Below are 22,645 nucleotides of genomic sequence, written 5' to 3' on the forward strand. Positions count from 1 at the left end.
TCTGATGACCTCCTGGGTTTGGTCTCCAGCCTTACTCCCCAGCCTGTCCTTGGGCAGGGGTCTCCTCTCCCAGGCCTCTGTAATTGAGCTGTGTCTCCCCCAGTGAACTGCAGTGGACACATTTCCAAATGTATGCACACTCACACACAGGCTCACAACATACACATGCATGGAGTCACATTTACACACATGCACAGGCATGGTGCATAGTGAGCAGTGCACATGTGGGCTCAGACACATAAGCACATGTACACACTCAGTTGTAAACAAAAGTTAGTTTTATTTTTACTTCCTTTGTTTTTAAGGTTGGCTCTGAATTAGGGAGAAGAGCATAGAAGCTGGGGACAGGTTCTGAGAGCTCCATCCCCCAGCATGGCCAAAGCCACAGCCCTGGATCACAGCCTTGTGGATCCAAGCAGTACTGCATGACAGAACATCTAGGATGTCCCCAAGGAAGGAGCAATGCCAGGCCATCACGGCTCAGGGAGAGGTGGTGGTGCTCAGTCCAGGCCTCCTCCAGTCTCACCCACTCTGCTCAGGCCAGGAGCCAGAAGCTGGGTGTAGACTGGGGACTGAGCACAGGGAGCTGCTTGTCCAGGACCTGCCTTGGCTCTGTGCAAGGAAGACCTGGGAGTGGCCCAATTCTGTAAGGGCTGAGGGGGCTACAGAGAACCCCATAGGCTGCTGCAGGGAATAAGACAAGCAAAGTCACCCAAAAGGTTTAGGCCAGACACCCCGTCCTATGGGGCAGCTGCAGGAGAGCTTCGGAGGGAAGACTGGTAGCCCCAAGCAGAGGGGAGGGCCATCCATGCTAAGCATGGCCTGGAGGTGCTGTCAGTGCTTGGGACACAGCTCTGATGGCTTCCCTTCCCACCCTGCAAGGAGGTGCTGGAGCCAGTGCCTCCCGAGGGCCTTCACCTCCTTTCCCTCCTCCAGGGTGGGCCCGGTGCCACCAGGTTCTGCCTGCTGTCACAACTGAGGACATAGATTTCCACAGAGCCCCCACGTCAGGCCCTCCCTAAGCTCTCCCCAGTGCCCTCATATCCACACAGTGGCCTTTCCGTCCCTGCTGCCTGTACTGCCCTTCTCTGAGCCGGCCCTGAGCTTACTGGCAGGCTGCTCGTGAGGCCCCGGCCGGCCCTGCTCCCCGACCGTGCCCCCCGACGTGGCGCTGCCGGTTCCAGAGGCTGGGGCGCCGGCCCTCGGTGGCCCCCGGGAAGCTGCGTTGAGCCCTGCGCAGGGCGGGCTGTCCCGGTCCCCCGCCGCCGCCGCCGCCGCCCCGTCCCGCAGCGCTTGCAGCGCCAGGTTAGCCAAGTTCTGGTCGTGCGCACGCGCTCGCTCTGCCGCGTGCACCACCAGGCTGTAGTCCGGCGGGCAGGCCAGGCCGGCGGCAGCCGCGGGAAAGGCGCAGGGCGGCGGCCGCGGCGCGGAGCCCGGACCCGGAGCAGAGGCCCCTCGGCGGCCGCGCACGGCGTCCTGCGCGCTGCCCAGGCCCAGGTGCGCCATCTCGCAGAGGTTGAGCAGCAGGCACAGGCAGCTGACCACGTACATGACCAACAGGAAGATCGTCTTCTCCGTGGGCCGCGACACGAAGCAGTCCACCACGTGCGGGCAGGGCTGGCGGCTGCAGGCGAAGAAGGGAGGCACCTCGAAGCCGTACAGCAGGTACTGGCCCACCAGGAAGGCCACCTCAAAGGCCGCCCTGACCACCAGCTGGGCCACGTACACCCGCATCAGGCCCTCCCTCTGGATGCGCCGCCGCCCGTCGTGCTGCCCTGCCGGACCCACAGAGGCCGCCAGCGGCTTGCTGTCGCCTGAGGCTCCCTTGGCGGCCGCCTCCTCCCCGCGCTCCTCCTCGGTGTCCTCCCCGAGGCCTTCAGGAGCCCCCGGCTCCTCTTCCTCCTCATCCTCCAGCGCCAGCATGGGCTCCGCCTCGCCCAGATCTGCAGCGTCCGGCCAACCTGGAGGTGGTGGTGGCAGGTGCGCCCGGGGCACACGGCGGGGGCCTGGGCGACGGCGGAGGGCACGTCTGCGCTCTTGCTCCTGGGCGCGCGCCAAGCGATGGACCGCGTAGCCCAGGTACATGACTGAGGGAGTAGAGATGACCACGATCTGGAAGACCCAGAAACGCACGTGTGACAGGGGCGCGAAGGCATCGTAGCAGACGTTGTCGCAGCCCGGCTGCCGCGTGTTGCAGGTGAACTTGGATTGCTCATCCGAGTAGATGGACTCGCCGCCCACGGCCGTCAGCACAATGCGGAAGACCACCAGCACGGTGAGCCACACCTTGCCCACGAAGGTGGAATGATTGTGGATCTCCTCCAGCAGCCGCGTCAGGAAGCTCCAGCTCATATTGGTCATGGGAGCGAGCAGGCGGGACCTGCAGGCATGGGTAGTAGTCAGCAGGGCCCCGGCAGGGGGCAGCTGGGAACTTCGGAGCCGAGTTGAGGGGTGCCCACAGGCTTGTCCAGCAACTGGATTCTCTCTGCTTATGCGCCCCAGGTCAATAGAAGCACACTACCTTGCAAAGAAAAAAGTCTCATCTGCATCCTCACCCTCTGTGCTAGCTGAGGACAAGCTTCCTGAGGCAAAGCCTCATCTCCCACTCACCCCTGCCCCTACCCTTCCTGCTCCCTCCTCCAAAGTTCCCCAGGAAAGTCCCAACCTGTGAAAAGTGCACCTCTGTCCCAACCCCCCAGGAGCCATAGAGCCTGGGAGGGAGTCCACTACTTGCACTGTCTTCATTGGCAGAGGGGAAACTGAGGGCAACAGCCTAGCTCAGACCGAGCTGATGGCAACCCTCTGAACTGCTGCTGCTTCCCCGCCTTTTGTGATCACAAAAGTCCCCCACAGTCCTGAGGTACCGTGAGCCCCCAGACCTCCCCAACTGTTTAGTGTCCAACCTTCTAGAAGCCCTAACCTTTCTCTCCACACCCTGCACAGCAACTCCAGGAGTCCCTTCAATAAATGATGCTCGTCCTTCCCAAGCACCTTACTGGTCCTGTTGCACCTACTGTCAGCTGCTCTTCCCACACACACAATGCATACCCCTAGACCATCCAGGGCCCCTCCTTACCCAGTCCAAGATCCTAGTTCCCTAAACTGTCCCAGCATCTGTCTAGGCAGGACCATGTCCAGTGAAGCTGTAGACATGGTGATACACAGGCACACAGGCTTCTATGAGCCTCAGAAATGGCAACATCCCAGACCAGCTCAGTTCTGGGCAGGCATGTTGCAGACCAGAGCTCTGCAGTTCCTTGATGCCCATTCTCCCTCCTCACAGACATCCCAGAGTCAGTACCTGCTCCTGGGAAGATTTGGGGCAGGAGTCCCCAAAGCAGCCGACACTGACACTACTGACACTTCTGGGCCTGGGAGGCAGCGGCAGCAGGTATGGACCAGTATCAGAAGCTGAGGCTCCAGGTCTCTTTATGTAGCTAGGGCCTCTCCCCTCAGGGCAGGAAAAGGGGGCAGCCAGCGGGACAGCAGGGGTTCCTGAGGAAGTGGCCCCACATCCTCACATCCGTGCATCCCCTCTTGAGGTTACACACACTGACATGTGTGCAATCACAGAAACATATCATTTGTATATAGGCATGCACATACAAGTGCATGTGTGTGTGTATGCAAACATTCACAGGCACAAACACACATACACGGTTACTCTCATATGCACACAGGTACACATTCACAGATATGTACACACAATGCATACCCATATGCATGCACATGCATTCAGACACAAATGTACACAGACACATATGCATTCATAAATGCACACACACATGCTGGCACACACACATTCAGACATACCAACACCAATATGCACAAACTCAACCTCACATAGAGACTCTGACTTACAGGTCCAAATTATCACAAGTGCTCATTCACACAGAACTGTCCACTCAGGTACACATATGATCACTTACACATGCACATACAAGGGCTAGAGAGATAGCTCAGCAGTTAAAAGCACTGACTGCTCTTGCAGAAGACCCAAGTTTGATTCTCAGCACCCACATGGCGGCTAACAAGCATCCATAACTCCAGTTCCAGGGAATCTGACACCCTCTTCTGGCCTCTTAGGGCATTGCACAACATGGGTGCACCTACATTCACAGATTGGCACACCCTCGGGGTCCACCCCTGCCAGTTTTCTACCTCAGGCAGGCATGGACACACCTGGTGTCCTCTCGGGAGTGGCTTCAATTCCCTTACCAGCTACAGACCCAGCTCCTGCCCAGGAAGACCTCAATCTTAGGAACCAAAGGCCCACCAGTGCAGACCAAGCAGGAGCTGGAACCAGGAGTCCCTGGACAAAATTGCCTTACCATTGTGCATATTTAACTGGCTCTCTGGGAAGGTCTTGGTTGGCAGTTCGCAAATTCCTTGGTAGATGTGCTCCTGCCACGGTTGATGAGCACTGTACAAGGAGTTGAGATTTGTGCAGGTCACCAGTGAGACACTGTGGCTTAGCCCTTGGCTGACTTTGCTGCAGGTCTGACAATGAGGCTTTGCCCTGGGAGGACCTCTATCACTCAACACATGCATGCAGTCATAGCTATTTGCTCTCAAGCCTGGTGCTCAGTGCTGTGTCCTAGAGCTGACCTCAAAAAGTCAGACTTCAAAGCTCTAGCCTGGAACTCTTTCCTGCCTAGCCTTGGCACTGGAGTACCAGCAGACACCTAAACTACAGAGGGTCAAACCATATGCCAATCTTCCCTACAAAGCAATTATCTCCATCCTTGGACACTTTACATTGGTAGCTATGTCCTGGATGTCTCCAATCTATCAGCAAACTCTGAACCCACACTTGCCACCCTGCATCACTTGGGCCCAGGTGGTCACTGCCCCTCCAGATCTGAGCCACTCCACTCTTCCCTATGAACCTGGCTCTGTATCGACTACGGTATTTTAGATAGAATCTGTCCACCCATCAGATCTCCCCTAACTGCCCTCCAATGGGCAGTTTTTCAAAAGACAGGGTCTCATGTTGTACAAGTTGATCTCAAACTCACTGTATCGTTGAAGATGACCTTGAACTCTTGATCCTCCTACCTCTGCCTGCCAAGTGTTGGGGTTGTAGGCATGCACCAGTACCCAGCTCCTCCATCGTCTTCTAACTAGTGCAAATGTCAGGTTCTCACCCAGCCACAGCCCCAGTGGCCTGCCCATTCTTTAGCTGGCTCACTACCCTTTCCCTGCCTTGTGCCTGATTAACACAGGCACAAGACTATGCACGTTTTATGTACATGCACACTCAACACATGTGCATTAGTACCTACACACACACTCAACCATCCAATCTGCCTATCAAATGCTTCCTAACCCCTAGGAAAAGTTAACTTCTGACATCACTGTTCCATCAGTGTGCCTGATGAACACCCATGTTATAAAGAACCACAGCTGGAGACTCCAGAATATACTCACGTTCAGCACGAGACAGGCAGGCTTTTATCCAGAATATTTAGAGACACTGTGGAAAGTGTGGTTTGTGCACATGTATGTATGTCATTGCTCTGTGCCCCGAAAGGACCTAAATGAAGAAACACTTGGAGCATGAACACATCTGGAGATGGAAGTGATGGTTTCATACCTGTAATCCCAGCACTTGGGAGGTAGAGGCAGGAGGATCAGGGTTTCAAGGTCATCCTAAGCTACACAATGAGTTGAGCTATATTGAGACCCCTTTCTCAAGCCCCTCTCCCACCACAAAACAAACAAAAGAACATATCTGGGTCCCAGGTCTTGGTTTCTAACGTCTATTCCAGTAAGAGGAACTGGGACTCCCTGGGGAAGTGGCTGATTGGATGGCTGGGCAGGGGACACACAAGAAGAATCTGGAGCAAGCACAGCAAGGAAGGCCATGCTTACATACACATGCATTCAAGAACATTGACAGGTGTGTCAGTAGGAGACAGTGAAGCTCCAACAACCTGAGCAATACATTTTAAAAGGTAGGGTTACAGACTGCAGATTGGGCTCTAGATAGCCCAGGTGTCTGCGACTGCATCGATGAGTAAACCACACTGAGGATAGGAGACAACCCCTAACCCAAGAACCTCCAAACCACTTACAGAGGCATTCCACACAGGACTAGGGTGCACACCTCCACCCCGAGTGAAAGGAGTTGGCACTTAGGAGTGAACACACTTGAGCAGGCAACTCAGGGTATCATGGCCATTAAGTCATACCATCTATAAAGATGGACTCATCACCCCAGTAGCCTTCCCCCTGACACTCACAGCCCCCAACAAAGCATGAGAAAAACATGAGCCAATTTCCAATAAAGGACCCCTACAAAATGCCTGGGGAGTATGCCAGTAGCCATGGGTAGCCACGAAAGGACTGTCATCCAAGGGGTGTCCGAGTGTGTGGAGGGGACGAGCAAATTCAAGGAACCCTGGATGGACTGTGGCCTTCAGCTAACAGAGACAGCAATGTTCAGTTCATTGTGGTGACACACTCTGTGCTAATGCAGACTGGGTTATGGGGGGAGGGAGGGGAATCCATAGGAACTTTTCTGTAAATCCTGTTAGGAATCTAAGCATGTTGAAGATAAAGGACCCTATCACAGAGGTATGGAGCTGCCCCCAACATTCATTCATAGATAACTGGAGGGTTCATTCAAGAAACTTCTGCCCAAAGCCACTCCTACAGCTGGGTCCGGGGCGGGGGGGACTTCAGTTTCACCAAGGGGCACCTCACACACAATACACAGCTCATCCGTGTGAGTGTACTCTAAGCTGTGGGACCAGTCAGTCCTGTTTCCCTGTGAAGACCTCTCTAGATCTAGGAGGGTATGACCGCCCCTGTAATGTCTTCTCACATCCAATCCTAGGCCCTGAATTGACCAGAACCCCAAAGTAGCCAGCTGGGTGTGACTTGTGGTCAGTGAACTGTCCGTGAACATGAATACTTTCGAGGGGTCTCTAGCTGCCTTCCAAAGCTACCAAGATGTACAGATGAGAGGTGTGACGGTTACCTGTGGCCAATAGCACTGGGACCTGGCATGCCGGCCCTCACCCCTGGGTACCCAGTAGAGGCCATACCACCTCCTCCCCTGAGCTGTACATCTGCGAGGTCTGGCCTGCTGCCCTTTCTCATCTGCACCTCTCAACTGGAAGCTCAAGCAGGCAGTCACCTGGGTGGGAGATCGGGCTGGAAGGATCACTGTTCACTCAGAGATAGAGGACCAGGGAAAGAAAAGGGCCAGCCCAGGCCTGGTAGGGAAGGAAGGGAGTCACTACCCTGGACAGCACCTACAGGCTGAGGGCAACCTCAAACGGCACTTCAGGAAGAGCCATTGGCCTAGGTGGAGGAATTAGCGACACACGAGGTAAACATTGAACATCTTTTTGTTTTCTAAGCTTCAGCAGGCTTGGAACTTGCTGTATAGACCTGAACCTGTGCAGAGATCCAACTGCCTCTGCCTCCCACCACGACGGGCACCACTGTCCCCTTTGGAATGGTCTAAGAGGCACATTTATGCCCAACTCCATGCAGACAGCCTCAACTCACCCTCTTCTTGGCCCTCTTCAGCCCTCCTGTCATGTCTACCTGCCCACTCATTGCTGAGCCAGGGTCCTGTCCTCTGCCTACCTCTAAAGCACATTCCCCAGCTGGGCCCACGGTGGCCTCCCTATATAACAGAGGCTCCAAGTGTGCCTAGTAGGCAGCAGGCCCTCCTAGACAGGTCCCTCCACCCTCAGACTTGCTTCCCCTTTTGGCAACCCATCCTTGCACCTGGGTTTGCTCACTCTCTGCAGTCCCAGTCCCTGGATGGGGCAGGCAGGTGGGCAGCACATTAGAATGAACTACAGTGGGCCAGGCATGGTGGCACACACCTGTAGTCCCAGCTCTTTGGAAGGCAGAGGCAGGCAGATCTCTGTGAGTTCCAGGCCAGCTGTGGCTAAGGGAGACCATTTCAAAAAGACCAAAAAAAAAAAATCACAGCAACATTCTGAGGGCTGTTGTGCCAGCCCTAGAGCTCCACCACCCATTAGAAGCTGTGCAGGCCCAGCTTGTGAAAGGGTCTGCTTGGCAGCAGGCAGGCAAATAGCAAGAGAGAAGTTTGCTCAGTCAGAACAAGTGGAGACTGGGCCTCATGCCCAGCACTGCTCCCATCCTAGCCTCAGGACAAGATGCAACTGGCTGGGCTGGACTGGCCCATCCTACTGCAGCCTGAGGGGTCTCAGCTGCTGGGGAGGTAACTGAATGCACCCTGAGCTCACCAGCTAGGCTCCATCTCCCTCCCTTCACTAAGGAGCTAAGTACCTCAGAAGAGCCAGGAACCCAGGTGGGCCTAAACTGATGGACACCCTGAAGCCTCTCTGATACAGCAAGACAAGGTCTGGTCATGGCCCCAGTGAGTGTCCCAGGAGTGGTACCTCCTGTGACAGCCCCTACAGAGTCTGAGAGGCTGGTGTCAAGAAACTCTGAAACTCCAACTCTGCTGTCTGAGTGTGGACCAGCTGAGCCCCTTACCACAGTATGTGGCCCCAGCAGCACCCTACCTTCTCCAGGCTGGAAATGCAAGCCTCTGGCTGAGCCTCTCCACCTGCCGGCCGGACGCTGTTCCTCTCAGAGGGCATACTGCCGGGCCAGGGCTAGGGCCACCTCTCACCACCAAGCACAATGGGGGGTGGAGGAGGGGCCCTCAAGGGCTCCATTGTTCCCCCCAGGGTCTGAATCCCTGATTGTCCCTGGGGGTGGGGCAGCAGGGAGCTGAACAGGCCTGCTGGGGGCCCAGGCGCATCCTGGTCCTCTCCTCCCCATCCTCCACTGGAGGTCCAGGCTGTTCTGCCTCACCCTCCTTGAGGGACAAGTGATGGTTTCATACCTGTAATCCCAGCACTTGGGAGGTAGAGGCAGGAGGATCAGGGTTTCAAGGTCATCCTAAGCTACACAATGAGTTGAGCTATATTGAGACCCCTTTCTCAAGCCCCTCTCCCACCACAAAACAAACAAAAGAACATATCTGGGTCCCAGGTCTTGGTTTCTAACGTCTATTCCAGTAAGAGGAACTGGGACTCCCTGGGGAAGTGGCTGATTGGATGGCTGGGCAGGGGACACACAAGAAGAATCTGGAGCAAGCACAGCAAGGAAGGCCATGCTTACATACACATGCATTCAAGAACATTGACAGGTGTGTCAGTAGGAGACAGTGAAGCTCCAACAACCTGAGCAATACATTTTAAAAGGTAGGGTTACAGACTGCAGATTGGGCTCTAGATAGCCCAGGTGTCTGCGACTGCATCGATGAGTAAACCACACTGAGGATAGGAGACAACCCCTAACCCAAGAACCTCCAAACCACTTACAGAGGCATTCCACACAGGACTAGGGTGCACACCTCCACCCCGAGTGAAAGGAGTTGGCACTTAGGAGTGAACACACTTGAGCAGGCAACTCAGGGTATCATGGCCATTAAGTCATACCATCTATAAAGATGGACTCATCACCCCAGTAGCCTTCCCCCTGACACTCACAGCCCCCAACAAAGCATGAGAAAAACATGAGCCAATTTCCAATAAAGGACCCCTACAAAATGCCTGGGGAGTATGCCAGTAGCCATGGGTAGCCACGAAAGGACTGTCATCCAAGGGGTGTCCGAGTGTGTGGAGGGGACGAGCAAATTCAAGGAACCCTGGATGGACTGTGGCCTTCAGCTAACAGAGACAGCAATGTTCAGTTCATTGTGGTGACACACTCTGTGCTAATGCAGACTGGGTTATGGGGGGAGGGAGGGGAATCCATAGGAACTTTTCTGTAAATCCTGTTAGGAATCTAAGCATGTTGAAGATAAAGGACCCTATCACAGAGGTATGGAGCTGCCCCCAACATTCATTCATAGATAACTGGAGGGTTCATTCAAGAAACTTCTGCCCAAAGCCACTCCTACAGCTGGGTCCGGGGCGGGGGGGACTTCAGTTTCACCAAGGGGCACCTCACACACAATACACAGCTCATCCGTGTGAGTGTACTCTAAGCTGTGGGACCAGTCAGTCCTGTTTCCCTGTGAAGACCTCTCTAGATCTAGGAGGGTATGACCGCCCCTGTAATGTCTTCTCACATCCAATCCTAGGCCCTGAATTGACCAGAACCCCAAAGTAGCCAGCTGGGTGTGACTTGTGGTCAGTGAACTGTCCGTGAACATGAATACTTTCGAGGGGTCTCTAGCTGCCTTCCAAAGCTACCAAGATGTACAGATGAGAGGTGTGACGGTTACCTGTGGCCAATAGCACTGGGACCTGGCATGCCGGCCCTCACCCCTGGGTACCCAGTAGAGGCCATACCACCTCCTCCCCTGAGCTGTACATCTGCGAGGTCTGGCCTGCTGCCCTTTCTCATCTGCACCTCTCAACTGGAAGCTCAAGCAGGCAGTCACCTGGGTGGGAGATCGGGCTGGAAGGATCACTGTTCACTCAGAGATAGAGGACCAGGGAAAGAAAAGGGCCAGCCCAGGCCTGGTAGGGAAGGAAGGGAGTCACTACCCTGGACAGCACCTACAGGCTGAGGGCAACCTCAAACGGCACTTCAGGAAGAGCCATTGGCCTAGGTGGAGGAATTAGCGACACACGAGGTAAACATTGAACATCTTTTTGTTTTCTTTTTTAAGCTTCAGCAGGCTTGGAACTTGCTGTATAGACCTGAACCTGTGCAGAGATCCAACTGCCTCTGCCTCCCACCACGACGGGCACCACTGTCCCCTTTGGAATGGTCTAAGAGGCACATTTATGCCCAACTCCATGCAGACAGCCTCAACTCACCCTCTTCTTGGCCCTCTTCAGCCCTCCTGTCATGTCTACCTGCCCACTCATTGCTGAGCCAGGGTCCTGTCCTCTGCCTACCTCTAAAGCACATTCCCCAGCTGGGCCCACGGTGGCCTCCCTATATAACAGAGGCTCCAAGTGTGCCTAGTAGGCAGCAGGCCCTCCTAGACAGGTCCCTCCACCCTCAGACTTGCTTCCCCTTTTGGCAACCCATCCTTGCACCTGGGTTTGCTCACTCTCTGCAGTCCCAGTCCCTGGATGGGGCAGGCAGGTGGGCAGCACATTAGAATGAACTACAGTGGGCCAGGCATGGTGGCACACACCTGTAGTCCCAGCTCTTTGGAAGGCAGAGGCAGGCAGATCTCTGTGAGTTCCAGGCCAGCTGTGGCTAAGGGAGACCATTTCAAAAAGACCAAAAAAAAAAATCACAGCAACATTCTGAGGGCTGTTGTGCCAGCCCTAGAGCTCCACCACCCATTAGAAGCTGTGCAGGCCCAGCTTGTGAAAGGGTCTGCTTGGCAGCAGGCAGGCAAATAGCAAGAGAGAAGTTTGCTCAGTCAGAACAAGTGGAGACTGGGCCTCATGCCCAGCACTGCTCCCATCCTAGCCTCAGGACAAGATGCAACTGGCTGGGCTGGACTGGCCCATCCTACTGCAGCCTGAGGGGTCTCAGCTGCTGGGGAGGTAACTGAATGCACCCTGAGCTCACCAGCTAGGCTCCATCTCCCTCCCTTCACTAAGGAGCTAAGTACCTCAGAAGAGCCAGGAACCCAGGTGGGCCTAAACTGATGGACACCCTGAAGCCTCTCTGATACAGCAAGACAAGGTCTGGTCATGGCCCCAGTGAGTGTCCCAGGAGTGGTACCTCCTGTGACAGCCCCTACAGAGTCTGAGAGGCTGGTGTCAAGAAACTCTGAAACTCCAACTCTGCTGTCTGAGTGTGGACCAGCTGAGCCCCTTACCACAGTATGTGGCCCCAGCAGCACCCTACCTTCTCCAGGCTGGAAATGCAAGCCTCTGGCTGAGCCTCTCCACCTGCCGGCCGGACGCTGTTCCTCTCAGAGGGCATACTGCCGGGCCAGGGCTAGGGCCACCTCTCACCACCAAGCACAATGGGGGGTGGAGGAGGGGCCCTCAAGGGCTCCATTGTTCCCCCCAGGGTCTGAATCCCTGATTGTCCCTGGGGGTGGGGCAGCAGGGAGCTGAACAGGCCTGCTGGGGGCCCAGGCGCATCCTGGTCCTCTCCTCCCCATCCTCCACTGGAGGTCCAGGCTGTTCTGCCTCACCCTCCTTGAGGGACGTCTGCACTTTTGGAGGTAGCCCAGCACACCCGTCTCCCTTGGCCACTTCCACCTGGCTCCTGCCTACCTGCCCTCTCCACACCCACATCCACCCATCTGCCAGGATCCTGCCCCAGGAGTGGCCTCACCTGGACACGCACTAGGCAGAGCCGTGGCTGACCACCGGGTGGGGGTAGCTGGCAAGAACCACTGCCCTCCTTGCTGGGACTGCTCTCCTGGGCGGAGCCAGGCATCCTGGGTGTCTGCCCAGAGGAAGAGGAAAGGACAGCAGGATCTAGACACTCAGAATTTCTGTCTCATGTGGGGAAAGGGGGGGAGCTCGCTCAGGAATGCTGCAACCCACTGCAACATCCAGAGCTTCAGGGTCTGGACTCTCTACGAAGGCCCTTTTACCAGCCCAGACAGGGCTCACTGCCCCTCCTTGAGGCTTGGCAGGGTGTATACAAGGATAAGAGCAGATGGGACCCGTAAGCCCAAGGCCAGCTTTATGACTTCAGCTCCCTATGCTGCTCCCCCTGCTTTGGCTGGGCACCTTCCTTCCTGGCCAGTGTTGCCTGTCTCTCTGAGCCAACTGGCTCAGGAACAGGTCAGAGGTAGCTGCAGAGGGTTCCCCAGGGTTGGGCCCTATTCTAGTCCATGCTGATCTTCCCAGTGCACTGGCTGCTTGGGGGTGGAGGTAATCTGTCAAGATCAACCCCAGCCAGCATTCTGACAACTGGAAGACCCTGGGTAGGGACAGGGACAAAGACCCTTGGCACCCTACATCTGGGCTGATTAGGTAGGGTCAGGCAGCCAGAGGCCTTGGGCCAGTGTAGAGGGCTGTGAGACTCTAGCCCAATACTTTATTAGAATGTCAGTCCTGCTCTAGCAGAAGGGACAGGAATAGAGGCAGAGACAGGAGGGTGGACAGGGGGTGCACTGTGCAGTCCTTCAGCCTATCAAGGCAGCCAAGGGTACAGAGCCATCATGTGGCCAGGCAAGGGGCAAGTCCACTGACTCCATAATGGAAGCCTATTACAGGTCCTTGGTGCCCTGGCAAAGCTCCCCCTGGAGCCCAGGCAGCACCTTGTGGAAAGAAGCAGGTCCTCAGGTATGGCCAGTCCCCTGAGCTTTCTTGATTTCCTGCCAAGGAGGAAGAAAAAGAGAAAATCAGGGGAGGCAGGGTCTCTGGAGCCTTGTACCAGTGCTTAGGCTGCTGGGCAACTGGCAGAACTTCAGTTGCCTGTAATGCAGCAAGGGCGTAAAGCCTGGCCACGGCAAGTCCTGCCAGTGTCCGCAGAAGGACAGGGTCTGGGCAAGTGGTGGCTCTGGGACAGGGCAGGTGGGGAGAAGCCCACCTCAGAGAGTGCCTGCTTCAGCATTGCATAGGCTTTATCCAGGTTGTCATTGATGATCACCAAGTCAAACAGGCCAGGCTCCTTGCCTGGAGAGAGAACAGGATGAAGTCAAGAACAAATGGAGTCTGACCCCTGTCAACACCACTACAACCTATCATCTGCTGTGGCTGCTCTTGCTGCTAGAGCTGTGGAATGGCCTGTATCTGTCCAGGGTTGGGAGGGAGAATCCTCAGTACTCTCCTTTCCCCTCCTCTACAGAACCTCAGCTGGGCTTGCTGCTGCTAAGTCCTGAGCACTGGAATGTGGACCAGTGTCCCACCAGGCCTCTCATTAGAACTGGCACTGCCTGTTATAGGCAGCCACATGCCCGTAGGGAGCAAGGTCTGAATAACAGCAAATGAATGTGGGCCAAGGTCAGACCCAGGAAAGCAGAGCTGCAGAAGGATGCCACAATACTCCCGGGTCAGTAAGAGGGTGCAGTCCCCTGGGGACTGGGGGCCTGGAGACAGAAAGGTCTGGGTCACTTCCATCCCTATCCTTGGCCCTCCATGTCTCCTGGTGGATAAACTGGCCACACACCCGAGGGCACAAATGGTCTGCACTCACTGCTCTCCATGTCTGCCTGGGCAGCTGCCAGTCGCTTTGCCAGACTCTCCTCAGTCTCAGTGTTTCGCAGCCGCAGTCGTTGCTCCTGAAATGCAGGTCCCTGCTAGGTCAGCAGTCTCCAGATCTCAGTCTGCCCTATCTACCCACCATTCTGGGTACCCACCAGCACATCCAGGGAAGGGGGTTGCACAGAGATGTAGATGGGACACAGGTCAGTCTTCTTGATGTTGCGCACACCCTGCAGGTCCACATCCAGCACACAGATACGGTTCATGGCTTGCACAGCCTGTACAGCCGCCTTGCTGGGGGCGAGGAATGGTGGTGAGTGGGTGCTCAGCAGGGTCCAAGGGAAGACCCTGGCCCCTAAGCCCTCATGGATTCTTGCCTGCTGAGAATCTTTAGGAACACTTACATTAGCTGCTAGACCTTGGCAGCTCCTTAAGGCCTCCAAGAGCTTCAGGGAAATCCTGCCCCTTTCTCCCCAAGGCCCACCCCAGGCCACAGCAATGCTGGGGCTCATGTTGGCCAACACCCTCTGTACTTCCCAGAACAACTATGCACAACCTTGGCCCTGTTGGGCCCTCTGGCAGTAGTCCTCTGCACTGGTCCTGCAACCATGTGGCAGGGCTCTTGGGCAAGCCTAAGTTGCCTGTCACTGCCTACCTCCCCTGTGTGATGTCTTCTGTGGCTCCTTGCCACACAGGATAGCTTGAGGACAGATGAGCCCGGGGCATGACAGGGCCTGCCTGCCCCAGGAGACTATCGGCTAAGCTCAAAGGCTAAGGGAAGAGCCAGCTAGCCCAGTCTTAGGTGAGAGAGGAGGGGCCGCCATGTGGTCAGAAGGGACAGAGGAGAGCCTTTTCCTACCATAATTCTGGGAGTACCCTGATCTAGTGTTCCCAGGCCCACCCCAAACATGGCCCACCTTGTCCCATACAGGTTTCCTGAGAACTCTGCATGCTCGATGAAGTCCCCTGCTGCGATATCACGCTGCATCACCTCCTTGGTCACAAAGTAGTAATCTGGAGAGGAGGAGGGCTTTCCAGAGGGTGCCTGAAGCGCAGCGCTGCCTGGCCCGGCCCCTCTTTTCACCCCACAACTAGGACTGCTCTGGCCAGACCCAAGATGGAACAGACACCACTGTCCCCACTGTCCTTACTGGGGGACTAGAAATGGTCAGGAAAAGGGAACACCCCTATCATACACCAGGCAGGCAGAAAGTCCAGCCCTCTCCATGATGCAAAGGTTCTAATCAAGCCACCACCCCAAAGGCAGGGATGCTCTCCAGATGGGAACTGAGTATAGGGCAAGTGGCCTTGCCACCTCCCACACCAGCTGATGCCTAGGACCCATGGACTGGACTACCAGGCCAGCTCACCTTTGCCATTCTCTTCACCAGGCCGTGGGTTCCTTGTGGTATCTAGAAAAAAGATCTCTTACCTACTGAAGGGATGTGCAATTCTTTTACCCTACCCAGGGTCCTCCCTGGCAGGCCTGCTCAGCCCTCTTGCTGTGCAGCAGCAGGTGGTCATATGGACCAGTACTACTACAGTAGTTGGGCCCAAACGTCAGAGGCCTCTGGGACCTAGGATGCTTACTCTAGATGGAGGCCCTGGGAAGAGAGAGGGTTACTGGGCTGTGGAAAGCGAGGAGAGCATCCTCTTGGCTGGGTGTTTGCATCTGGGGGCTCTAAGAGTGCTCCTATGCTGGGGATGATACCCCAGCCTCTGAGCTCATTGCCCCGCAGTCCTGAAGCACTCACGGGACACGCTGAAGCCAAAGATACTGCCGTGTTCCTGGAGCAGCTTCTTGAGCAGGGTGCTCTTCCCTGCCCCCGAAGGCCCACTCAGCACCACTGGCCTAGGTCCTGGCATGCCTGTGGGAGGAGGGGCGGCACAGACATGAGGGGCTGCCCTCATTTGTACCCTGGCATTTTGTCCCGTGGGAAGCAATGGGGTGAGGGCCTCCCCAGGGCAACATCACCATGTAATATGCACTCTCCACACAAGAGCAATCAATCTAGCAAATAGGCAGGAAGGCTGACAGAGCAACAGGGAGCCCCACCCACATCCATCAGGATGTCCACAGGCCCAGTGACCCAGAACCTGACAATGGTGCACTCACTACCCCACCCCACACAGGCTGCCCTCCAGGATCTGACCTCACACTGCAGCCTGGGTTTTGGCTCCTATAAGTGGCACTGTCCACTAGCCTGGCAAGTCTGAGATGCTAATGACCTGTCCCTATAGACATGGCATCCTCAAAGTCTGTTCAAGACTGTTCTGGGAACTTCCCACTAGACAGGCAACCCCCATCTCTGACTCCTGTCTGGAAGGGCAGGCAGAGCACCCCACCCACCCCAGCCTCCCAAAGGGAAAGGGAAAGTGGTTCAGAACTCAACACCTGCCCCAGGTAGGGGCACTGAGCAACCATAGAGGAATAGTTGCTGGAGTAGGTAGCAGAGGCTCCCACAGCACAGTCCAACCCAGGACCTGAGCCTCCTCCCCTGTAGCTCTGCTGGCACCTCCCTAGGACCACCTAACCCCACCTGCTCCCAAACCCATGCCTGAGCATCCTTCCCACAACACCCTTACTCTCAGTCCTATTCCCACCTCCCTCCAGCCTGATCCCTTAGGAGGCTTTCATTTCTCCAGTTAGGATTCTGCTTATGAAGCCCATCCTACCTCCCCAGGATGGCACTTACTTACTTGGTGGGATGTAGCCTCCGTGATTAGCCTGCAAAGAGTCAACGGCTGGTGTGTACTGAGGGCTGGGGGCTAATCTGTGCCAAGCATGCACCCCGCCCTTCTGAACGCTAAATCCCTGGGGCACCCAGCACTACCTGTGCTTACTGCAAAGAGTCAGCCCTTCCCATGGGAAGAGTCAGCGCTTCCCATAGAGGAAGGAAAAGACAATTCCTTGTCCTGCCCTTGAGACCTGCACCTGTCCAACTAGTCCACATCAGCTGATGGGCACAATGGCAAGGGCAGCACTTGGATGGGTTTGGGAGTGGGGAAGAGCCATAACAAGGCCTGGGAGACCTGAGTTGCTGCCGCTCTCTTCTGGAACTAGGCAGAGGAGACCAGGGAGGGTATGTATCTAGGAGCTGGAGGGACTGCCTGCCAACCCAAACATCTTGGACCTGCAAGGGTAAGATCCAGACAGCTTGTGGTCTGAGACACAGAGGCTGAAGGAAGGGTATCCATGCTGGGAAGATTTGTGTTCTTAACCCCTTATGTAGGTCATGAGGTAATCTCACAAAAACAATGCTGCTGGTGGTATTCCATCACCCACACAAGCAAAGGCTGCACAGATACTGTGTGATGTATGACACATGTGCATGCACATGCACATCACACATGAACAATGAAAACAAGCACAGGTCCCTGAGAATACATGACCCACCTATCAAAAAGCACAGTACAAAGGGACCTAAGGAGACACACCCTCATTTGCCAGTGCTGTTAGTAAAACTCTGCTCCCTTCTGCCTCTACTCAAAATGCATCAGTTAAACCATACTGCCCACTGCACGCCTCCTCCTTTCTGGGCTTCAGGTTCTCCTGACCAACAATTCATTACCACCCTCTCATAGACATCCTTTTCCCCAGTCACTGAACCCTGCCACCTCCACCATGGCCTGGGGTGCACCCTGCAGACCACACATGCCAGTTCCCATGAAGCTGCTCTCCCCTCTGTACCAAGCATTCTGGCTTAGCACTTCCCAACATGCTCGATGCCCCCAAATTCCCTGTGGTGGCCATAAGCTGGTCACGTGCAGTTGCCAGTATAGGGTCTACATCTGTCTTAGCACATTTGAAATGACCAGGCTCATTTCTAGAGCTCCTGGTTCCTTTGTGCTGAAAAGGGACTCAAGGCAGTGCTCACCATGGGCTCAGCAGGCTCACTGCACAGTGCTGCAGCAAGCAAATGCTGCAGGTGAACTCCAAAGAGAACACAGGATCTGAGACTCAAAAAGCAACCAGTACCATCACAATAGGGGAGAGCTAGAGTTCAGAGAGGCTCCAGGGGGCTGGAGAGATGGCTCAGCAGTTAAGAACACTGACTGTTCTTACAGAAGACCTGGGTTCGAATCCCAGCACCCACATGGCAGCTAATAACTGTCCATAACTCCAGTTCCAGGGATCCGACAGCCTCTCTGTCCTCTAGGCATAACACTCATGCACATAAAATAAAGATAATAAAAAATATATTTTTTTTAAAAAGAGGCTCCAAAGTGCTTGAGGTAAGAGTTACTGAGGAGAGGGTCCCAGCCCATTTAGGCAATGACTACACCTGTCCCTACTCTATGTCCTGCCTCCAATTACACATAAGGATGAATTTGTATCACAAAGATTCCAGCCTCAAATCCACACCTGCCTCCAACTACACACCCTGCAGACCAACCAGTGAGAGGGAGGGTAAACACCAGCATGCACATGCACACTCCAGACCCCTGAATCACAGCCAGCTCTGCACACCCCACTTGTACCCCTGCTGAGCTACCTAACCTCTCAAGTCCAGGCTTGCAGTATCCCTTCTGTCCTCCCCAGGGAACTGAACTACAACAAAGACAGAAAGACACAGGACACCCTCTTGGCCCTGTTGGCCCATGGCTCAGTTCCCACTGGGCGTCACCTGGCACATGAAGTCTACAGATCACTGACAGCTCCTGGTATCCATCGATGACACTCCATTTGTTTTCTATATACTACACCAGATGACCCTGGCCCACTGTTGAGGTGCAGTGGCAGACAGCAATCCTATTGAGGGCTCTGAAGGGACAGTATGCACCTGGGGAAGCCCCAGGTCAACCTAAGGAGCTCCAGTCAACAGCCAGGTGACAGGGCAATTAACTCTGCAGGGCTACAGCCAGAGGCAGAAACCACCCGATTCAGCCTTTGCCCCAACACTCACAGAAGTGTATGCTGGTCAGAGGCAACTTTCTTTGGGGAGACCACTAAAGGCACTTTGAACCTTCACTTTGGCTCTTCCCGTCCCAGACCCCAACTGCCTGGCAAGGAGTCTCAAACCTGCCAACCTTAAGAAGGGGCCAAGATGCAAATGATTTCCATAGGGGCACTGGAAGGGAACATATTCTGCTGGAACCTTCCCTGGACAAAGCTCTGCACGCAGCCTCTTCCCATCTTTGCTATAGGGCCCCTAGGACTGAAAATCTGTCATGACATTACCTCCCTCCTGCCAACAAGAGTGAGGCCCTCCCAGGAAAAGAGAATTACCAGCTGCTTCTAGTCCTCTAAAACTTTACAAATAGGTCTAGGCAAGTGGGGGTGAATCCCAGTCCCAAGGCCTGACCCCCCCGCCCCCGCCGTCTTCAGGAGCCGCTTCTAACTAGGACAGTAGTACCAGGAGCAGCCAAAGCATTTTCATTCTCATTCCTCTACCTGATACAGAGGGACATACCATGGCCTCCCAAAAGGAGGGCAGAAGGGCAGCAGCCAACCGTGTGCAGGCTGCTGCACCTTCCTGGTGCTACCCGGCTCCATTTGTGTCTCTTTCCATCAAGGGCAGGAAAGAATATGCTGAGTCTTGAACGGGGTCCTGGATGCCAATTCATAGTCAAGAGGCAGAGTGGACATGAGAGGAAAATAAAAGGAGTTCAGAGCCCAAGGGAGTACAATGAAAGGACCCAGGACATTGCAGGGTTTGTCAGCTTTTCTCTCATGTATAGGGTAAAACTAACACCTAGCACAGACCGGGTGAGAGGACTGAGGGTGGGTGAAACAGAGGTCAACACTCAGGGTCAAGGAGGTTGGGGGACAGAATGGGGAAGGAAAAACAATGACCAGTACATACAGCCAGGGAGGATAAGGGGCAGGGGAGGGGAGAAAAGGCAAACTGAGGACCAACACATACAGAGTTGGAGAGGATGGGTGACAGAGTAGGGAAATGGAAACAATAACCAGTACATGCAGAGTCAGGGAAAATGAGGGGAAGGGCAGAACGGGAAGACTGAAGTCCAGCACATGCAGAGTCAGGAAGAATGGGGACAGGGTGGGGCAGAGGTGATCCTGCCCACCCAGCGCTAAATGAAGAACCTTCCTCATACTGCTTCCCCAGGGCTCACCCTCACTGCCTTTACTTCCTTAGTTTCCTTCCTTCCACCTCCTCGTCTTCAAATTACCTCAACATGTTTCCCAGCTTTTGGTGTGTCAAAACAGAGGAGAAAGTTTAAGAGTGATGGAAGAGAAATAAACTGCCTCAAACTTATAACTCCAAGAAACTACTAGTCTTTCCCTCCCCAACACAAAGACCGGGCGCTGGACCAAGGAGTTCCCAAGGCCCGGCAAACTCCACCAGCGGCTGATGAGGCACTCAGTGATATGCAAAAGCCTGGAATGTGCAGGCAGTGTAAACTGGGTACACAGGTGCTGGAGTAGCAGGAAATTCTGCTTGCCTTAGTGGTAGCTCCCTTCCTAACCCACGATGCCCTAGAAGGTGAACTGGGGCACTCACAGAACAACTACCTCGCTTCTCTCCTGAGGCCTTACCCAAGGCTAGCCAACCATTTATTTACTTCCACCCTCTCCTCTCAGCACACGTAACATGGTAGCTCATCTCAACTGATCCTCCTCCACCCACCACCTGAAAGAACCCTCTCACTTGTGTCCTTTTCCTCGCCCACTCCCACGTTAGATAAAACGATGCCCGGGAACACCAAGCCCAAAGCGGCTCCAGGAATCCTAACCAGGCTCAAGTTGAACCCCAATCTTCACACCGTGATGTCTGCACCTCCGATCGACCCAAGAGTCCAGGACTGGCAGCGGCAGCCGGGCCGGACCAGACGCTTGAGTCTGCCCGGAACGCCGGGTGCGCAGGGCGAGAGGGGACCAAACATACAGGGCGCCAAGGAAGGACACCGGCTAGGCTGCGGGGGCGGCGGGGGGCCCCGTGTAGTCCCGGGCCGGTAAACATTCGCCCGGCATCCCAGCAGTTAAAGGGCCACAGGAGACGCCGCCTCCCGCAGCACTCACCGTCCACACCGGCGCGAGACAGGGCGGCCACTGCCAGCCCGACCAGCGGGCGCCGCAGCATGGGGGCGGCCCGCAGGACTACGTCATAGCGCCACGCCGCCGCTAGGGCCCACGGGAGTGTCGCACATCGGCCCAGGCCGCACCCATTCGGCGCCTGCCCTCCTATCCCGTGGGGGGGCCCTGGCTGCGAGCAGAGAGCCCCTCCTAGGTCCACGCTCGGTCCCTGCCCCTCCGAGTCACGTCTTCACTTCAGCTTACCTGCTTATGTCACACACCTTTCAAATGGAGGCTGGTGGTGGGCGTGGTGGCGCTCCCAGCACTTGGGAGGCAGAGGCTGGCGGAGATCGAGGATAGCCTGATCTACACAGTGAATTCCAGACCAGCTGGGGCTACAGGAAGACCCAGGCTGAGAAACAAAAATATAAAAAAGAGGGGTATGGTGACATGGCTCAGCCGTTAAGAGCACTTGTTTCCAGAGGACACCCACGTGAGGCAGTCTCTTCTGGCCTCCCCAGGCACCTGCAGTCACATGCTCATACACCACCCCCCCAGACACAAATCTTTCTCCTCTTCTTCTCCCTTCCCTTCCCTTCTCCTTCTCCCCCCCCCCCCCAATCTTTGTAGAAAACCAGGATGCCAGGCCCTAGGGTGAGGTGAGCCTAAAACTTATAGGTCCAGGCTGCATTCTCTGCTAAAAGGGAGGGGTACTGAAAACAGTGGCTCTGATAATCCCTGCCTTGCAGAACACTGTTGGGCTGGTAGGAGGAGGAGGCCTGGTCATAAAAGTGTAGGCTCCTTGCTCTGTGGGAAAGCGTCTTGGTCAACAACCCTTAGCTCATCTCCTTGTCCTAAACAAATAACTCAGCTATCCCTGGCTAAGAGATTAGGCCAGGTCAAAGGTTTACTCCTGAGCTAAAAGCTAAAAGTTTACCATGCTTTTAGCCCTAAAAAAGAAAACATTGTGGCCAATAAATTACTGGATGGGCATTGATAACCTTGAGTAAAAGTTTAAGAATCCTTCTGGTGCCAACTAACAGACTAAATGTCTTGTTTCTTTGTACCCAAATCTTTGTATGTGACTGCCATATCCCATGTGACTGCTAGTTCCTTGGGATGTATAAAAACCATATGAATTCTAAAATAAATCGTCCTGTTGGGAAGACACAGGTCCCAGAGTTTGACTCTGTTGCCGCCGATCAGACCCTCTGCCCCGAAGCCAGCAGGACCCGGCTAAGCAAAGCAAACCTGAGTCCCCATAGGTCTTTTTGAGACAGGGTCTCCCTGTAGCCCCAGCTGTCCTGGAACTCACTATGTGGACCAGGCTGGCCTTGAGCTCACAGAGATCCACCTGCCTCTGCCTCCTGAGTGCTGGTAGTAAGGCGTGTGCTACCACGCCCGGCTACAAATTTTTTTTAAAAAAGTAAATTATTGAGAATTTCATGCATATTAGGTGTTTTGATCAAATCCATGCCCACCCCCTCCCCTCCAGCTCCTCCCATTGATAGGTAGAGAATGGGTGGGAGCGAGCACGCAGATGGAGAGCATGAGTGGATGGATGAGGCATGGAGGCTCAGATGGAATTCTCAGTGGGACACAGATTTATTTCGCACGGGGCACCTTTCCCTCGGGAAGG

At 55.0% G+C, this 22,645-nt stretch overlaps 2 protein-coding genes across 16 annotated transcripts; both read right to left on the reverse strand.

The window, feature by feature from the left end:
- Positions 1 to 294: 294 nt before the first annotated feature.
- On the reverse strand, positions 295 to 12,768 carry Gjc2 (gap junction protein gamma 2). Of its 8 annotated transcripts, none has more exons than XM_029560586.1 (3): positions 8,843 to 12,190; positions 4,332 to 5,596; positions 295 to 2,380 (listed from the first exon to the last, which is right to left on the reverse strand). In XM_029560586.1, the coding sequence occupies exon 3, from the start codon at positions 2,359 to 2,361 to the stop codon at positions 1,039 to 1,041; it is 1,323 nt and encodes a 440-aa protein (XP_029416446.1). In that variant the 5' UTR covers positions 2,362 to 2,380; positions 4,332 to 5,596; positions 8,843 to 12,190; the 3' UTR covers positions 295 to 1,038. The 8 variants fall into 8 exon arrangements, with proteins under 8 accessions (XP_029416446.1, XP_008825251.1, XP_017652071.1 ...); XM_008827029.3 differs by lacking the exon at positions 8,843 to 12,190 and adding an exon at positions 8,517 to 8,803 and having other exon boundaries at positions 4,332 to 4,423; XM_017796582.1 differs by lacking the exon at positions 8,843 to 12,190 and having other exon boundaries at positions 4,332 to 4,423; positions 5,431 to 7,354.
- Positions 12,769 to 12,888: 120 nt separating this feature from the next.
- On the reverse strand, positions 12,889 to 21,133 carry Guk1 (guanylate kinase 1). Of its 8 annotated transcripts, none has more exons than XM_008827033.3 (9): positions 21,013 to 21,094; positions 19,442 to 19,579; positions 15,782 to 15,895; positions 15,398 to 15,439; positions 14,945 to 15,041; positions 14,183 to 14,321; positions 14,020 to 14,104; positions 13,414 to 13,499; positions 12,889 to 13,198 (listed from the first exon to the last, which is right to left on the reverse strand). In XM_008827033.3, exons 1-9 carry the CDS (start codon positions 21,071 to 21,073, stop codon positions 13,163 to 13,165), a joined length of 798 nt encoding a protein of 265 aa, XP_008825255.1. In that variant the 5' UTR covers positions 21,074 to 21,094; the 3' UTR covers positions 12,889 to 13,162. The 8 variants fall into 8 exon arrangements, with proteins under 8 accessions (XP_008825255.1, XP_017652072.1, XP_008825256.1 ...); XM_017796583.2 differs by lacking the exon at positions 21,013 to 21,094 and adding an exon at positions 16,728 to 16,755 and having other exon boundaries at positions 19,442 to 19,570; XM_008827034.3 differs by lacking the exon at positions 19,442 to 19,579 and having other exon boundaries at positions 21,013 to 21,133.
- Positions 21,134 to 22,645: the final 1,512 nt, after the last annotated feature.

The sequence above is a fragment of the Nannospalax galili genome, unplaced genomic scaffold, assembly GCF_000622305.1.
Source record: "Nannospalax galili isolate Female #2095 unplaced genomic scaffold, S.galili_v1.0 scaffold1812, whole genome shotgun sequence".
Taxonomy (NCBI): domain Eukaryota; kingdom Metazoa; phylum Chordata; class Mammalia; order Rodentia; family Spalacidae; genus Nannospalax; species Nannospalax galili.